Below are 17856 nucleotides of genomic sequence, written 5' to 3' on the forward strand. Positions count from 1 at the left end.
TTGTTTAAATCCTTCTTTCTTATACAGTTTTTTTTAGTCACATTTTTTTACTTTATTGTCCCTGTAGGAGGATTTAACTGAAATCTCTTTAATGTACTTTGTTAATTATTTACAAAAGCTGTAGTACCCATGTTCTTCCAGTAAGTATGTCTTCATACTGTATGTTAACAGTTCTTTTAATTTGTTCCTGATAATTGATATCGACAAAAAAAAATAAGCCAAACCTTCAATTAATATATCACTTTTAATTTAAAAGCACACATTAAATATAAATTGCTGCAATTTTCCTTTACAAAATATATTAAGTATATTATTTCAATATTTGTTATTTCTAATCTTATAACTTAACTTATGTATCTTTATTATAACACTTATATTCTTAGAAAAATCACAGTCACTTAAACACATAATACTGTCCCATTCACTATCTTGCCATAATATCTGCAAGTTTTTGCATGTTATTAAATGTGAGCCCACTGTATCACATCACAGGATAATTGTGACAAACTTGACAAACAAACATAATAATACCCCTATGTAATGTAAGACAATTATGGTAGCCAAACAAAAGACATTGACACATAGAGAATTGTATGGCTTTTGTTAGGTTCATCATATCAAGCTATGTGCATTTCCTTAACAATTATATCTATATTGCAGAATTTGATTATCTTACATTACAATAAACTTCCTGAGGTCACATAACAGCTGCATCTTTCATAATTACTGAATATATGACTTTTCATTCACAAAATGTAGAGCTAATGACTGAAAAACGATTAACGTCTTTCAACGGGCTGTCTACGATCTTGAATGGGTACAGATGGGACTTCAAGCAGCAAATAAATACCTACTTGGAGCTAATACAATGTATCATGGCTTACCCCATCTAAGCAAATACAAAACATGTTGCTGAAAAATCTTTTTTAAGAAGGATAATCTGGAAAAGCCAGGGGCTGCACTGTCTGCATAAATTGTGTGTGTGTGCTGTTCTGCTTCAAATATTAATGAGGTCATCTCCACTTTCATCACTTTCCACAGTCAGTTGACGAGTCCACCACTTTTTGACTTCAGACCCTGAGTAGGCCTCGTCATTCACAGGGTTCATCTTGCACACCATGGACTTCACACTTGTGCGCCCTGCAGGAGAATCACAAGAAACTATGAGGTGATACACGGTCACTTTGGTGTACAGAATACCTGATAATCTGATTAATAAATAAGTCTATGTTCTATTTCAGCCCAATCAAAGAAACCTGGCAAAATCTCCCATTTTTTTGTGTCAAAAATGGGCATAACCAGATGTGGAATTTTGTGGCCTTAGTCTCAGATTCAGACGGCATACTTGCAGACCACCCACTGTTTGTTCACAGACCGCATTCGATGCTTACCAACCGGAAAGCACTTGTGAAAATCTCAGGCTTCAATCAGATTTAATCTGAATTAAAGATTCATTTTGTAATTTCTGCATCAACAAACACATAAACAGATTTCAAACAGCTTTTTCAAAAACTCCCCCATCTGCTGTTTATCAAACAAACAAATAGTCATTCTCGCCATTGATAGGGTTGTCAAACATCCTGTAAAATACGGGGTCCTCACGTTTTTAAGATTAAATAATGCATCCTCCGTATCGAATAAATACAGGATGCGTTTTTTTTTCCGGAAGGAGTAACCCCAATTGGGGTGAAGTTGATTTCCATATTCGTTGGATATTCGCCTACAGTGCATAAGTAACCGTCTAAAAAGTCAACACATTGGTCTTGTAATGATGTGAGGAAGAGGCAGACGGGAAGTGCGGATCCAAAAGCGGCTTTATTTGGCAAGCATGAGACAGATAAAGAAATAAACAAACTCGGGAATAAATGAAAAGTCCACGATGGGAAAAAAGAACTAAATACGGGAAAACATAAAGGGGCTACACAGGTTGGGGAAAACATCCATGAAGGGCAGGGAAACCTCGAACGAACACAGAGAACCAGAGGAACAAGAGAAGCGAACATGCAACGATAAATGAACGACAAGGGGAAAAGGAAAACAACAGGGTTTAAATACACAGACACAATGAAGACTAAACGAGACACAGGTGAGAACAATGATGCAATGATGAGATCAGGGAATTGTGGGAAGTGTAGTTTTTAGACAGACAAGTGAAACACGGGGCAGACAACAAGGAAAACGTGACATGGAATGTGATCAGTGACGAGTGAAACAGAAAACACAGGGCAGACAACACAGGAACGTAACAGGTCTAAAACCGTAGCTGGGGTCCAGTCAATCCGATCAATGCATGTTCTATAATGCAAACAATATTATAAAAAATAAATCACATGTCATACATCACATTTAGCACATTACAAATGTTGTAGTAGGTTCGCAGTTAATAGACTTCTGTACAACTGATCATATTGTCCAAAAAGGTTCAATTATATGGAATGAATGGTTTTAAAAATTAATTGAATACTGTATCCGTACGATTAGACATGGACATACTGAAAAAATTGCTCACCTGTAATAAGTCATCCCACTTATAGCATAATACAAACTTCAGACTATGAAAATATGCTTTTTTCCCCCTTTTTTTCTTTTTAATTATTTTAATAAATTATTTATTTAATTACAAAATCTATATAATATGCCTATATAATCTATATATGTATTTTCAGCTTTGAAGGTGGCAACCTAGCCTTACTGTGTTGGGCTGGACAGGGCCTCTCAAAACAAAGCAATTTCTATAGTGCCAAAGAGACACAGTGTTAACAGTTTTTGAGGAAATTAAACTTCGAATGGATTACTTATAGCTTCTTAGCATATTATGCAGAGAGAGTGGGGGAAAGTAAGTATTTTAACATTGAAAAAGGTCACATTTCAGCATAAATATTTAACATGCATGTAATAATGAAATGTATTATAATTAGCGTGCTAAAATTGCTTAGCATCGCTTATGTTGGTGTATTACTCATTCCTCAGTATTCCTTGTAAGTTGCTTTGGATGAAAGCATGAATAAATGTAAATGTAACAAGCATGTACACTTGTACATTTGTATAATAAAACTGGGTGCTGACCTGCAGGTAGTCGCCACTGTCCCAGCTTTCTCTGAGGTCGGTCAGCAGAGTCCTGTCTGTAGCTACTGCGGTCTGACAGGGTGGGGCTCAGTAGGGTTTGCAGGCTACTGTTCTGCTGGGTCAGCACAAGGAAAATAATTGCATTAGCATTACAGATGAAAGACACAGAGTTTAAAGAAGAGAGAGTAGTCATTTACCTCTGGCTGGGTGGGATTGTCCTGGTTATGAGCATTGGTGTCCTCACTGGGGACAGTAGTCTCAATGCTGGGAGGGTTGAGCAGGCGTCGCAGATCCTGCTGTTGGCTCTCTCTCAGACTGAGTATGATGCTACATGACTGCTGCTGCTTCTGAAGAAGCAAGGTGGCATCAATTCAACCAGCATGTCATTCAATGTACTGTACTTTAGTTGGTCTCAAATCAGCACCTATTGTCCCAGTGCCAATGCAGTATGCTCATATGAAACTAATTCCTTTGCAATTCCTTTGTAGAATACAATCATTGAGTATTTAAACATGAACACTGCCTAAATAACTAATCTGTTTTCATTTTAGAGGGGTAAATGATGTAATTCTCACTGAATGAGAGAGTGATAATATGTTTGTGTGAACTCACAGCTCGTATGCGTTTCAGGCACTTCTTTAACCACATGCGGATGGTTTGTTTGGCCACCTCCTCCTCTATAGTGTACTCAAGCTGCTCTCGTGCTAATAGCTCCTCCAGCTGAAGACTCTTCCGGATATCGACCGAACGGTATGACAGCATGCTGAAAAGCATACATATGAATGACTTGCATGCAAATATTCTTCACTTTCCATAATTCATCTACAGGACATCTATGTGTCCCATTTGCACATCTACTAATAATGAAAGTATATCCAACTTATTTCAAAATATCAAGGAAAATTCAATTAAACACCTATTTTTATTTTAGTGAAAAAAAAAGTGCTATAATCAAATGTGTCATTTATGGGTGGATCGGGTGGGACATGTCCTCACCACTTTTTAAAAAAGCTTTCCCCTGGTACGTGTCTAATGCAGAAGAGACATCCCCTGTTCTTGAGCAGGAGATCCCATTTCATTCTTGTGTATTATAGGCCTAATAAGTGGCAATCCGGTGCTTTCATGAGTTATTTTGAATGTTATGATGTGTGTTTATTGATGCTGTTATCAGTGATGTTGAGGAGCAGCAGGAATGGTCTCCCGTGACAGACATAATCTACTCGCTTCAGTTGTTCTCACTCACAAAACAATATGTAAAGAATGTACCATCTCCCCCCACCACTTTTTAAAACAAAGTGACACCCAAGGCTATTATAAATATTGGAATCTTTCCCAACCTCAGTACATCATGGAAAGTGACATCTCCTCCATTGTGCAGACGCTCCATCTCATAACACATGTGTTTGAAAAGAAGCTTATCTTTATCCAGGTCAACCTCCAGACGACCCCTCAGCAGACGCAGCAGGAACTTCACTCGAGAGGTCGGGATCACTCCCTGTATCAAAATCAACAAATTCTGTAATCACTTCTGATGTGCTCAAAAGCTTATCATTACAGCAAAAACTAAAAAAGCTAAACACTTAAATAATACTAAGAGAATTCTAGATGATTATTCTGCTCCAAAATCTAGTGTGCTGGTAACCTAGACTACATTTTATAACATTGTAGATGCTCTTGATGTGAAGGCTATTACAAAAGAGAAGTAACAAAATGATGCTGCCCTACAAGATACCTTATTTTGTTAAATTTCAAAGGCAGCATCACATCCTTTGCAAAGTAGGCAATCCCAAAATGCATTGTAATGTAAAACAATGCATCCAAGATGGCAGACAAGTTGCGAAAATTGTTAACTGTAATTAAAAATAGACTATTTTGCCCAACATTTGTGCATGGTATATATTTGTTCTGTTTTTTTAGAGGATCGTAGCATTAGCTTAGCAGCATGCTAATATCAAACTGTATTGTAATTAATGCTTAGAGTCTCTATAGCATAAAAGCATTCCAAATTAGAGCTCTATTTGTGTGAATGCACAAAGTGCAGCGCTACGTGCTACAACCGTGCATTGCTTCTTATCCAATTTTCATGTTAGTGCTAATTCTAAGAGCAATTTCTGTACCATCACAAAGAGCCAGTGGCCATGGGTGGGAGTGTTTGCGCTAACTGTGGGTGTATGCACGTAAACTGTGGCATGCATTGTATGTAAATTAAATAGCGCAAAGCGAAATTTGCTGAGAAATAGGTAATTGGACGTTTCAAAATGCAGGTCTAAATTCAGTTCTTACATTTTCAGTTTGGAGATTCCACCAGCAGGTTGTTAATATAGTCATGTTCAAACTCTGAAAATATTGTAGAACATCATATTATGTCCCTGACAATCGCCGTTTTATGAAACAAAAATTCATTCGATTTGTATTAAACTATCTACAGATCATGGTTTATTTTTCAATTATAATTATTATGTTAGTATTTAAAATTTTATTCATGATATAATTGATATTATAATTATGAATAATTATGATATTATAATTTGTATTGGTATATTTCCACCTGTTGTCATAGTGACTTAAGTCTCTGCAAACGTGGCCGGTGGAAGTAGTTGGCGATGCGCCGGCGTGTCATGCTAGATATTTTCGTCATAACAGCGGAAACAACTTAAAATACTCTGTCATTTTGTGGCATACAGATAAGTGTAAGATGTCATTAGAGACTATAAAGGGTCTACTTTTATTTGTGCACACTCACAATAACAAAACCTTGTGCTTTTGTAAAATAAAGAAAATATAAAGGGTGAGCTTTCAGCAGTCTCCGTGTTCACGAGCATATATCTGAAACAAGTCACAAAAATGAACTGAAACTCTGCGAATACTTATCACACAAACATGAAACATATGTCTAAAGAAAGCTTAAAATGTCTACTTTTAAATAAAACAATTCAAATTTAAAACAAATATTCTCCTGCAATGTAATCTATATGAAACAAAGCGATGTACATTTTTTATCGGTTCATGTAATTATAGCTAATGTGATCCCACCCACCAGCAGAGCGCGCCATTCATACGCTAATGTGCTGAAACGATCATGCAAATGGTGCATGCCCAGTGCCTAGAACCTAGAAATATTTTTTGTTGTTTATTTTAAACTTCTTAGGAATGTCCTGTCTTTGTTTATATCACTGGTGCTTGACAGGGAATGGACTATATAATAGGATGCAGATGGTGCAATAACCTGAAGCAACCTAGAATTAAATTGCTCTTGATCCAGCCTATTAGCACTTTGCATGCACGATTTCTCCAAACCCACTTGCACCTAGACTATGCTTGCACAAAAATACAAAAACTTCATGGCCATAACCCATTGACTTTGCATGTATGGCTTGTTGCTTAGCACTAGTGCCCTTAAAATAGCACCCCCTCAGTCGCTTGTGAGATTCCATGAGAATTAGGATGCTGCCTTAGAAGCTAGCAGAATATACAGGCAGTTTGCAGCATGGATACTCACAAGGTTGGAACATGAGTTCATGTCTTTAATTAAGGACATTGTCCTTCTTGTGCTCAGCTGTTACAGTGTCATGGCTTCAAGTGTTTCTACTGATAACCCCCATTGTTCATTCACAGCTGCAGAGCCAATGCAGAACACACACAATATTAACTCTATCCCTGCTGTCAGCAGCTGATCACCGGCACACCCTCCTCCTGCTCACCTCCCGCTTGTCATCCACCATGTTCCAAATAATCTGGAAATGACGCAGGTCATTGTAGCTTAGCAACTGGTCCTCCTCAGTGGAGTAGAACAAAGAGAAGTTCTCCACAATGATAGCTAAGAGGGAGGTAAAGTGATAAGTTGGGTTTGGTTTCAGTTTAGGTTTACTTGGATTGTGTTCTGAATTGCATTATCACACATTTGTAACTCAACAACATGTGAAATCAAACTTGCATAGCATTTGTTTTTACATACTTGTGTAGAGTATGTTGCAGGCCTAACCCTACTGAAAAGACAAGCTAAGACAAGCATGAATTTATGCTAGTTAGGTTTACAGCAAGTGAATCAGAATAGTCATGCATTGTCTTTCTGGTAAAAATGGTTGACTGTGGAAATGGAAAACAGATGTGGTGGAATGTGGTTATTTGCCTCTATATTTAAGGCTATTTGATGCCCACGCCCCTTTGGCATTTACCTATTATTGAGCCGCATTTAGTGGGGGTATAAAAAAGGCATCACCATGTCAGCTAGGTGGTGCGTCACTTGTTCAGCTGATCGCTGTTTCCGTGTTTCTGCTGCTCTGTGTTTGAGCTGGTGTCTGCTCGGGTGTGTTTGCTGTGATCGCTGTTCATTGGAGTTGGATTGTTCCCACTAACAAACTGCTTTCATGCTGTGTGTCGTTTGGTGACTGTTGCTCTCCTGCTCATGAACTTTGAAGTATCTGCTGCTGGATAGATGGCATGGTCTCCGCATGTTGGTGAATAAATCAGCCCTTTAGCGCATCTCTTCCTGCTCTGTTGCTGCATGGCTTGAAGCTTCGACACTGCTGTTTTGTTTCAATGTTTTGTTTCAGTGTTTTGTTTTGTTTAGCTGTTTTGGTGTTGTGGTTGCTTTTTTGCTGGCTTTCGAGCTTAATTGTGTTTTTATATATCAATTTTGTTGGCTGCTACTACTTTCATTTGGTTAGACTGAGTTTCTAGTACACCATTGGATTAAACTCCTTGCTGTGGTGCAGCTAAACATTGGAGTGGATATCCTCAGGTTTGAGTGTTTTTCTTTTGGTATTATAATTTGATTTGTTTTCTGTAATGGGCAGCCGATTATAAGATCTTGTGTTTATTTTCCAATATGATTTCTCTTCTGTGATCAATTTGGTTTTGGGGAATTTGATTTTGATTTCTTTTTTTGTCTTTCTAGGAGCTGACTGGAGTGGGCAGGCTAGTCATCCCCATATGGTGCTGTTTCTCCTTTCACTGAGTGCTGTGTGCATATCTTTGCAGTGAATCTCACTGGAGAGTGTGATCTGGGCACGTGTGGGTATTTATTGTTGCTGGCATTATTAAAGCCCTGTATCTAGCCTGCCTTGCTACTAGTAAGCCCCAGCTCAAGAGCTATTTTGTAAATTTGTGTCTTGACGTTATATTACAGCAGCTTGGTGCTGTTTGCCTTTTCATATTGGCAATTTATTCCTGTTACATCACATTGAATACCCTTTTCTTCTGTGTTTTTAATATATTTTATTGTGACTGAATAAATATATTTTTGGTATAAAAATACCCATGTCTCATTGTCTCTATGTGAGAGAAATCGAACCTGTGTGCCCTTATTGGGTATTCCCTGAGTAATTAGACCGGGGTGGCGAAGTCGCTATTTTCGTAAAGGTAATCCTCCTGAGAGGTGTATCATCTAAGAACTCTTTTTTTTTACTCCCTTGATCCACTCACTTTGCCACACAGACATGAGATAAGTTGGCTACAACCCAAATTTATTCCAAACTCCATTCATATACAGTAGTGGCCATAGTCTTTCAGCGGGAGGGGTGAGCTCAATTTACTGTTCTGGCAAAAAAAAAAAAGGTGCAAAGATGTGAGGAGGAAGAATGAGCAGTGATATTGAATCTTACTAGTAATAATAATATTACTTATTGAGCTAGTTTGGTTAACATCTTAAGCAGGAGGAAATTAAATGGCCCTCTAATATACTCTGAAAAGTATATTGTGTCTGTGGTCCAGGGGAAGTGATGCTTACCCACGAGAAGGTTGAGCATGATGTAAGCGATGATAACGTAAAAGGAGCAAAAGTAGATGAGGGCACCAGCGTAGTTGCCACAGTCTGTCTCCCAGTAGCGATGTTTGTCTGGGGTGCAGAACGGTGGCTGTACCTGAGGATCAAGCCCGATAAACAAATATAATCAACAAATGGGGCTCAGAAACAATCTTAAAAAAATAAATAAAAAAAATAATAAAGATATATTTGCGGTGCATTACAGCTGATGTGTATTTTTCAGAAATAATTTGTAAGCATGTCCAATGAATACAGATTTTGTACCATTATTAGGGATGTGCAGAATTCCATATTTTCTAAATCAACTAGTCTGTGGGTAACCTGAACAACAACCCAAGTAATTGTTCTTAAGGAAGCCCTGAAAATCGGGCTAGTTTCGGGCTCATCAATTAGAAACATATCTTATGCGGCATTTACAAATATGTTCCTGGGCTGGCTAGATGGGGTGCAACAGAATGGATCAAAACATGAACAAAACAAAGGACTCGAGACACATTTTATAAAAGTTGGACTGTTTGATACTTGACACAATGTCGTAAAAAAAATGCAAAGCTTTTGGCGGAAAGCTCCGAAATGACACGTGACACACTGGCCAAAGATGTACAGTACTATACATCTGAAAGTGTATGGTGGCAGTGCTTTAAAGGGAATTAATTTAAAGATATAAATTTGCCTTTAGGGTTTTAAAAGAAATAAGAAAAAAATCTAAATAAACTAGTCAACCTCACTAATCATCTAGACATCTGACCAATACCTAACATTGATTACATTTAATTTAACCATTTACTGTATCTTTACATGATTAATGAAACGTTTACAGTGAGCATGCTGGCTTGTGGTTAAAACAAGATTGTCATCCAATATCTTACCATGCAGTCATGCATGATCTTGTTCCAGTCTTCACCTGTGACTATTCGAAAAAGTACAGTGATGGCTTTCCCCGCAGTAGAGAAGTTTGCATGCCTGTTGGTGAGAAAGAAAAAGGTAAAAGCTCATGCAGTCACTTCTGTACCTGAAAATTGATTCTCCCAAATGCAAGTAAGGCATTCTAGCAAAACTTTCAGACAACACCAATTATAGCTCTATGGGAAGCCGTAAGAGTGTTACAAATCTTGCCTTTGGTATGCAGACACAGTCCAATCATTGCTTCTATGTGTCACGAGGCGGCTCACCTGTTAATGTTCTCGCCGTATTTGACAGTTCCGAAAAGGACCACGCCGGCGAAAGCATAGCACAGCAACAGCAAGAACATCCCCACAATGATAAAGAAACTCTTGTACATACTGACAACCACAGTTAGCAAAAGCATCTTTAGTGTCACCTGTAGAAGCAAGGCAGTTTAGAAGATAGATATTTTATATATTAAATTCTTCTATGAGGAAGAATAATTGTCATTGTATTATTATGCTACTTTTCTACTTCTGTAAAAATAAAAAAATATTTATTTCAGCACTCGTACAACTCAATTTGTATATACAACAAAAAACATTATCTTACATTTAGCCGAAAAAGGGAAAGGATGAAGCCAATGCTTAGTATACCATCCCTTCTCACCTTTAAAAATTATACAATCTTTTGATCTTATTTAACAATATCTTTCCAAGTGACTTAATACATTTTTTAATAATCAGCATATTAATATTGATTAACATGATAGTTTATGCATACTCACATGCTTCCCACATATGGTGAAAAACCTGAAAACTATCACACAAGTGCCCATCATGTAAGTGTAAGCATTCTAAAGAAAGAATGAGAGTGCAAAACAACAATCAAATGAAATATCACAATAAAAGGTGACATGCAATACTCTTCTCGCAAATCTCGACTGATTCTCAAATGATTTTGCTTCAGCACCCAGATTTTACAATGGACTTCAAGTGGCCACACAGTACCAAAATTGAAACAGAAATGTTCTTAAAATCAAACATTGAAATATGTGAATATTATCATGAACTGCACAGGCCCAACAATATGGAAAATTATTCAAATTACATTGTGAATGGGAAAATCTAATTTGTTTTACTGTTACCTGTCAATTGGCAACTTTATATGGCTAGCCTCTACAAACTGTCAAATGAATTTGAGGCAATATACAGTAAAGTTTAATTGGATGCACATCCTTTAATGTCAACAGCAAAATATATGGGAAGCATTTTCTCTTCAATTTTAAACGTTGATAAACCTTTTTATTTTGCTATGCAATTATTCGCGACCCACCAGTAGACTAACCTACTGATTTTGATTTTAGCATGTACCTGTAGAGCAAAGTGGAGAATGATCCATATGACTCCCAGGGACGTGACGAGTAGGTCGTATCTGTTTCTCCTGCTCTGCCAGTATCCTGCTGGTGACATAGCTATCAGCTTCATAGTCACCTGCGGAACAGGATATGTAATTATGTCAAGACTACATAATCTTTTCAAAAGACTTCAGGAACAGCTGCAGGGATAGATTTTGTGATTGTACTAAATCTTGCCTGGGGTTATTCTTGAAAGCACAGTAAATAGAATTTTCAATTTTTACCTCCAGGACAAAAATGAAAGTGAAGACCACAGACATGGTGGCCAAGGGAACGGTAACCGGGTCATCTACGTCCCACTGTAACATATAGATATAAACAAGAATGTAATTTGTAATTTAAATGGTGAAATATAACATCAATTATGCTGTTGTAATCCTTCTCACCTTAACAGACAGGAGGACAGACTGGGCTAAGACCAGTACAGCAATACCTCGCTTGAAAAAAGGATGCTGGGTGATGTCGTACATTTTTGCCCGGAAGCCACCGTTTTCTGCAAATACAAGAGATATTCAACTTTGAAAGAACAGAACAAAGAATCACCGCTTTTCAAAATGATGGTGCTGTGGTTATTAGTCCTACACAATGAATAATAAATAAGTGGTGCTTACATATCCATTAGTCATACATCCATGAATGAGGTTTCAAATCGACCAGCGAAGGAGAAGTGTGGTTTCAAATGTATAAGCGAACATGTGAATGATGTTCGCTTGCTAAACGAAAAACTGTGCTAAATAGTCCCATAGACTTTACATTAACAAGAAATGTGTGGGATTATAATGTCATAGAGACAAGGGTGTGGGCTCTTTTGACTTGGGTTAAAAAGTAGTCTTTAAGAATCCCCATAAAATCTGCCTAACCAGGCCCTACTAACCATCTAGAACACCCTAGCAACAAACACCATAGACTTCCATTCAAAATTGCTCTTTGGACATCTTCGGATTAGAATGTCATACTGACTTCATGGTTGGCTCTTTTGACTAAGTCTTGCAAGAAGCCTTTTACAAATAATCCTGAAAACTGCCTAGCCTAGCAACCAGATGGGGTCACCCTAGCAACCGTCAAGCAAAACACACATCACGGACACAGAACATCGTATAGACATGGGGATGAGTTATTTTGACTTGGGCTGAAAATCAGCCTTTAAGTATCACATTTGCAACTTCCTAGCCATGCTTTAGCAACCAACGACGGCAATCTAGCAACCATGTAGCAACATACTCCAGCCATACTTCTACATCAGAACATGATTAAGACATGGGGGTTGTTTCTTTTGATTCTGGCTGTCAAGCAGCCTTTGTAGTATCACCCTGGTAACAACCAAACCTCAACTCACATACCTCTGAACCATAACGTCATAGAGCCAAAGACATTGGCTAATTTGACTCAGCATTCACAGACTTTTAATTATTACCCTAACAACTGCCTAGCAACCAGATAGAACACCCTAGCAACCATAGAACAACATTGATATATCTGCACCAGAACATCTTACAGACATGGGTGTGGGCTCTTTTCACTTGGGGCAGTGTACTAAGGTCTTTTGTCACGAGTTTTACCACTCACATTTTCTTCAGAAAATGTACCCATTTAGTTAAGATTACAACTACAGTTGTTGCAATTACTGTAACTAAACTTGAAAAGTATCAATTGCAGCATTTAATTTAGGTCTACTAACAGTTTTGTTTTAATGACTTCAACCTAAGTGAATGTAAACATCTGACATTAACTGTATATGCTGTCAAGCTCTGTGTCCAATTAGTATCAACATAACAACCCATTTCTTTCTTTCTTTCACTCTAATTCAGTAATATTTGTGCATGCTGTATAAGAACAGAACATAGCAATACTGTAGCTATAGAGAGCTGTCAGTGGAGATTCCTTTGTGTGTCAGGTAGCCTGCACTCTGGATTAAAAGAGAAATCGTCCTGGTTACTTGCGTACCCTCCGTTACCTAATGGAGGGAATTAGATGTTTTGTCGACGAAGTGACACTAGGGGTCACTCTTGGGAGCCCGAGACGCCTCTGATCTTTGATAAAAGGCCAATGGGAATTGGTATTAGCATGCCACTCCCCCGGACATACGGGTATAAAAGAGCTGGCATGCGAACCACTCATTCAGGTTTTGTGCTGAGGAGCCGAGAGAGAAGGTCCCGGTCATTTCAGCAGGTAGTCCAGCGTTGAGGCAGGAGGAACACAACATCTGGTTCCCTCCTTCAGGGAACGGAGGTTACGGAAGTAACCAGGACATTCCCTATCTGTCACTCACTCAACATTGTGTCGATGAAGTGACACTAGGGGTCCCCTACAAACTACAACTAGCTGGATTGTGTTACGTGAACTGGCAGTGCGAGACGGGCAGAACACCGTGTCCCTCCTGCCACAAGTTGTGCCTTTTCCCTTCAATCCCAAGGGGAAGACACCACGGAGACCACACCTCTCCCAGAGAGGGGTGAGGGGGGTTTGAGTGGAAATACATCACATGACTCACTTGCCGACTCTTTTTCGTAGGAAGTGAGTCATGTGGAGAAGTCCCATGGTAGGTTCTACCCAACAGGAGAGAAGTTTCTACAACATGGTGACTGGGGCAGAGGGCCCTCTGGCCAAAGAAGACGCAGTTTACCAACAGGGAAACAATTTAGTGGAAGATATACGTCGCAAGGGGTTACCTACGGGGAACCGGCACATGCGAAGCACGTACACCAGTACAGGGCTTAGTTAGCATGTGTACTGAGCCAGCAGGGAGTTTCTCCACAAACTCTGCCACAGGGCTAGGAGGAACTTGTCCAGGGAACACATCTTGTGAACAATACTGGGAGTCAAACAGTGCACGTCTTCAGCTCAGTGGAGGTGAAAGGCGCTATGCACAAGTGATACACCCGGCCAACTGTCCCAGACTTACCTGTTTGTTCCTGCTAAGACAGGTGTTGGGTGTTGCCCAGCCTGCTGCTCTGCAAATGTCTGTTAGAGAGGAGCCACTGTTCAGGGCCCAGGAGGCCACCATACTCCTGGTAGAATGGGCTCATAGCCCTGCGGGGGGTGGCATATGCTGGGCATGGTATGCCATAGCTTTGGCGTCAATGATCCAGTGGGCGATCCTCTGCTTGGAGACAGTGCTTCCTTTCCGCTGTCCACCAAAGCAGACGAAGAGCTGAACAGAGAATCTAAAGCTCTACATGCGATCCAAATAGATGTGTAAAGCACGCACTAGACACAGCAACGTCAAGGCTGGGTCTGCCTCCTCCTGAGACAGTGCTTGCAGGTTTACCACCTGATCCCTGAATAGGAACCTTGGGCATATAGCCCGAGGGGTCTCAGGATCACGTGAGAGTAGCCCAGACCGAACTCCAGGCATGTTTCGCTGGCAGAGAATGCTTGCAGCTCACCTACCATCTTGATGGACTCCAAGGGCCAAGTGTTGTGGTGTGCTGCTATAGAGGCACCTTCAAGGTGGAGGGGGACAGCCATCCCTCCAACCTCTCCTGCAGGAAGGAAAGCACCACTATACTATATCTTATAAGTTATATATATGTTAACTGTGCCTTTAAGAAGCTTGAAATATTCCAGAAAAGTATGTCAAGTCTTTCAACAATTAGCCATTTAGATTATGATAGGAGGTGTACTGAATTGGAAGTATACCTGTGGATGTATTTTAAGGCCTACCTTCAAACTCCGTGCCTCTTTGCTTGACATCATGGAAAAAATCAAAAGAAATCAGTCAAGACCTCAGAAAAAAATCATCCTTGGAAGCAATTTCCAAATGCTAGAAGGTAACATGTTCATCTGTACAAACAATAGCACACAAGTATAAACACCATGGGACCACGTAGCCATCATACCACTCAGGAAGGTGACAGATTTTGTCTCCTAGAGATGAATGTACTTTGTGTGTGAAAAGTGAAAATCAATCCCAGAACAACAGCAAAGGACCTTGTGAAGATACTGGAGGAAACATGTAGACAAGTATCTATATCCACAGTAAAACGAGTCATATATCGCCATAACCTGAAAGGCTGCTCAGCAAGGAAGAAGCCAGTGCTCCAAAACTGCCATAAAAAGCTAGACTAGTTAGCAAGTGCACATGGGGACAAAGATTTGACTTTTTTGAGAAATTTCCTCTGGTCTGATGAAACAAAAATTGAACTTTTTGGCCATAATAACTATTGTTATGTTTGGCAGAAAAAGGGTGATGCTTTCATTCCAAAGAACACAATCCCAACCGTGAAGCATGGGGGTGGCATCATGTTGTGGGGGTGCTTTGCTGCAGGATGGACTGGTGAACGTCAAAAATAGATGGCATCAAGAGGAAGGAAAAGTATGTGGATATATTCAAACAACATCTCAAGACATCAGTCATGAAGAAAGCTTGGTTGCAAATGGGTCTTCCAAATGGACAGTGACCCCAGACATACCTCCAAAGTTGAAGCATAATTGCTAAGGACAACAAAGCCCTGACCTCAATCCAATAGAAAATGTGTGGGCAGAACTGAGAAAGCATGTCAGAGCAAGGTGGCCTAAAAATCTGACACAGTTACACCAGTTCTGTCTGGAGGAAGGGGCCAAAATTCCAGCTAGTTATTGTGAGAAACTTGTGGAAGGCTACCCAAAATGTTTGATAATTTAAAGGCAATGCTACCAATTACTAACAAATTTTAAGTAAACTTCTGACCCACTGGGAATGTGATGAAAGATATAAAAGCTGAAATAAATCATTCTCTCTACTATTATTCTGACATTTCACATTCTTAATATAAAGTAGTGATCCTAACTCTGCCCTACAAAGGCAAAAGACCTTAACTCGCTAGAGTGTGGAACCGAGAAAAAGGACTTTAAAGTTTTTTAGTTGTCCAGCCAAATGTATTATAGGTAGGACATCGACAATCTGGCAATTAGATGTTTTAGTAATTACATTTATCTACATAAAAAAAATCTTGAGATCAAACTAGTCCTTTGACCCCTATTTTGAATTACTGTACTCTGCCTTTGTATTGTCTGCAAAAAGTGAGAAGTCACGCCAAGGTAAAAGGCAATAACTTCCATATTATCAATATTTGGTTGCTGATCACATTTACAAAATCATTATAATAACACCTGTATAAAATCTAGTGATCATTGCATTTATTTTGGAGGACTTACAATTACTTATAGCATGTACGTATTGCTATCCTGTGCTATGGTTGTATTCTGATGGCATTTTTAATACATTAGACATGACACATACCTCCATAGCGGTAAAGAATATCTTAAATTGGTGTGCAGCAAAACTAACAGGTTGACTGCAGATAAGTGACACTGAATTATATGAATAAATACAAAATAAGCATTTTTCTAATGAGTAAAAAGAATAATTTAATTAATAATGGAATGCAAAGGTATAACAAATCATGTACAAATTTAAAATGCATGGGATTGGAATAAGAGATAATAAATCATGTACAAGTAAGTGAACTTGGAATCCTGTTAATTTCTTGTTGTTTCATGGTGTTCTTACTCGCCATCCTCCACAACATTTCTCACAGGCATTGAATACCAGAAAGCCCTCCTGTTTGGGGGCATAAAAGGGCATAGATTTGGGTGGGCTCTGGTGCTGGCAGTGGTGCTGTGACTGGAGTGAGGGGAAACTCCATAAGAGCAACAAGGGTAGTGTCAGATGTGCTGCAGAACAGCTCATCAGAATCAAATGCCTGGAAACTAATATCCAGATAACTATCAAGAACTGTCCATGTTTTTCATTTTGTGCTGGATCACAATCAATATTTTGAACTGAAATAGAAAACTTTTGTAACATTATAAATGTCTTTACTGTCACTTTTGATCAATATAATGCATTCTTGCTGAATAAAAGTATTAATTTCTTTCCAAAAAAAAAAACTTACTGACCCCAAACTTTTGAACAGTAGTGTAAAATGTTACAAAAGCTTTCTTTTCAGATAAATGCAGTTATTTTGAACTTTTCTCAGGGGCGTTCATCATTTGCATTGATCACCTACGCACATTACCATATGAATAGCGCCCTCTGCCCGTGGGTGTGATCACATTAGAGATAATTAGCTGAGCCAGGAGAAACTGTACATTGCTTTGTTTCATACAGATTACATAGCAGAAGAATATTTGTTTAAAATTGTAATTGTTTTATTTAAAAGTAGACATTTTAAGCTTTCTTTGGACATATGTTTCATGTTTGTGTGATAAGTATTCGCAGAGTTTCAGTTTCAGAAATATGCACACTGTTAATTTTTTTTATTTTACAAAAGCACAAGGTTTTGTTGTTATTGTAAATTTACACAAATAAAAGTAGGCCCTTTGTAGTATCTAATGATGTCTTACATGTATCTGTACTTTAAGTTGCTTCCGCTGTTATGAGGAAAAGATCCTGCAGGATGCACCGGCCCGTTCATCGACTCCAGAGGGTTAAACGTGATAGTAAAAACACTCAACAATATTTTTTTCCTACACTTTTATTGAGGTGTCGTGTCTGTCAGATTGCTTCAATGATAGATGTATGACAGTACACAGACTACACCATATTTTAAACACAGCTAACTTTAATGTAAAAACAAATGCAGAGTACGGTAACTCCATGCCGGCACAGTAACTTCATTTTGACGCATGGCTAAACAAAAGCAGAGTACCCTAACTCAATTTGAGCGTTCCAAAACAAAGTCAAAGAGCGGTAATTAGAGTTACGGAGTTCTGCCTTGGTTTCTCCTGGGCTTTTGGAAGA

General features: G+C 38.8%; 1 protein-coding gene across 1 annotated transcript in view; it reads right to left on the minus strand.

The window, feature by feature from the left end:
* Positions 1–235: 235 nt before the first annotated feature.
* The window catches only part of LOC127658816 (sodium leak channel NALCN-like), a 239088-nt gene continuing 221467 nt past the window's right edge, over positions 236–17856 (minus strand). Inside the window, exons 34-46 of the mRNA XM_052148359.1 lie at positions 11519–11625; positions 11357–11431; positions 11089–11208; positions 10503–10571; positions 10003–10151; positions 9700–9793; positions 8795–8927; positions 6768–6883; positions 4404–4561; positions 3679–3829; positions 3264–3413; positions 3067–3178; positions 236–1140 (exon numbers count right to left, since the gene is read on the minus strand). Of these exons, the coding sequence (XP_052004319.1) occupies positions 998–1140; positions 3067–3178; positions 3264–3413; positions 3679–3829; positions 4404–4561; positions 6768–6883; positions 8795–8927; positions 9700–9793; positions 10003–10151; positions 10503–10571; positions 11089–11208; positions 11357–11431; positions 11519–11625 (1577 nt within the window). The 3' untranslated portion in view covers positions 236–997. The remainder of the gene's footprint in view (positions 1141–3066; positions 3179–3263; positions 3414–3678; positions 3830–4403; positions 4562–6767; positions 6884–8794; positions 8928–9699; positions 9794–10002; positions 10152–10502; positions 10572–11088; positions 11209–11356; positions 11432–11518; positions 11626–17856) is intronic.

The sequence above is a fragment of the Xyrauchen texanus genome, chromosome 18 (assembly GCF_025860055.1).
Source record: "Xyrauchen texanus isolate HMW12.3.18 chromosome 18, RBS_HiC_50CHRs, whole genome shotgun sequence".
Classification (NCBI taxonomy): Eukaryota; Metazoa; Chordata; class Actinopteri; order Cypriniformes; family Catostomidae; genus Xyrauchen; species Xyrauchen texanus.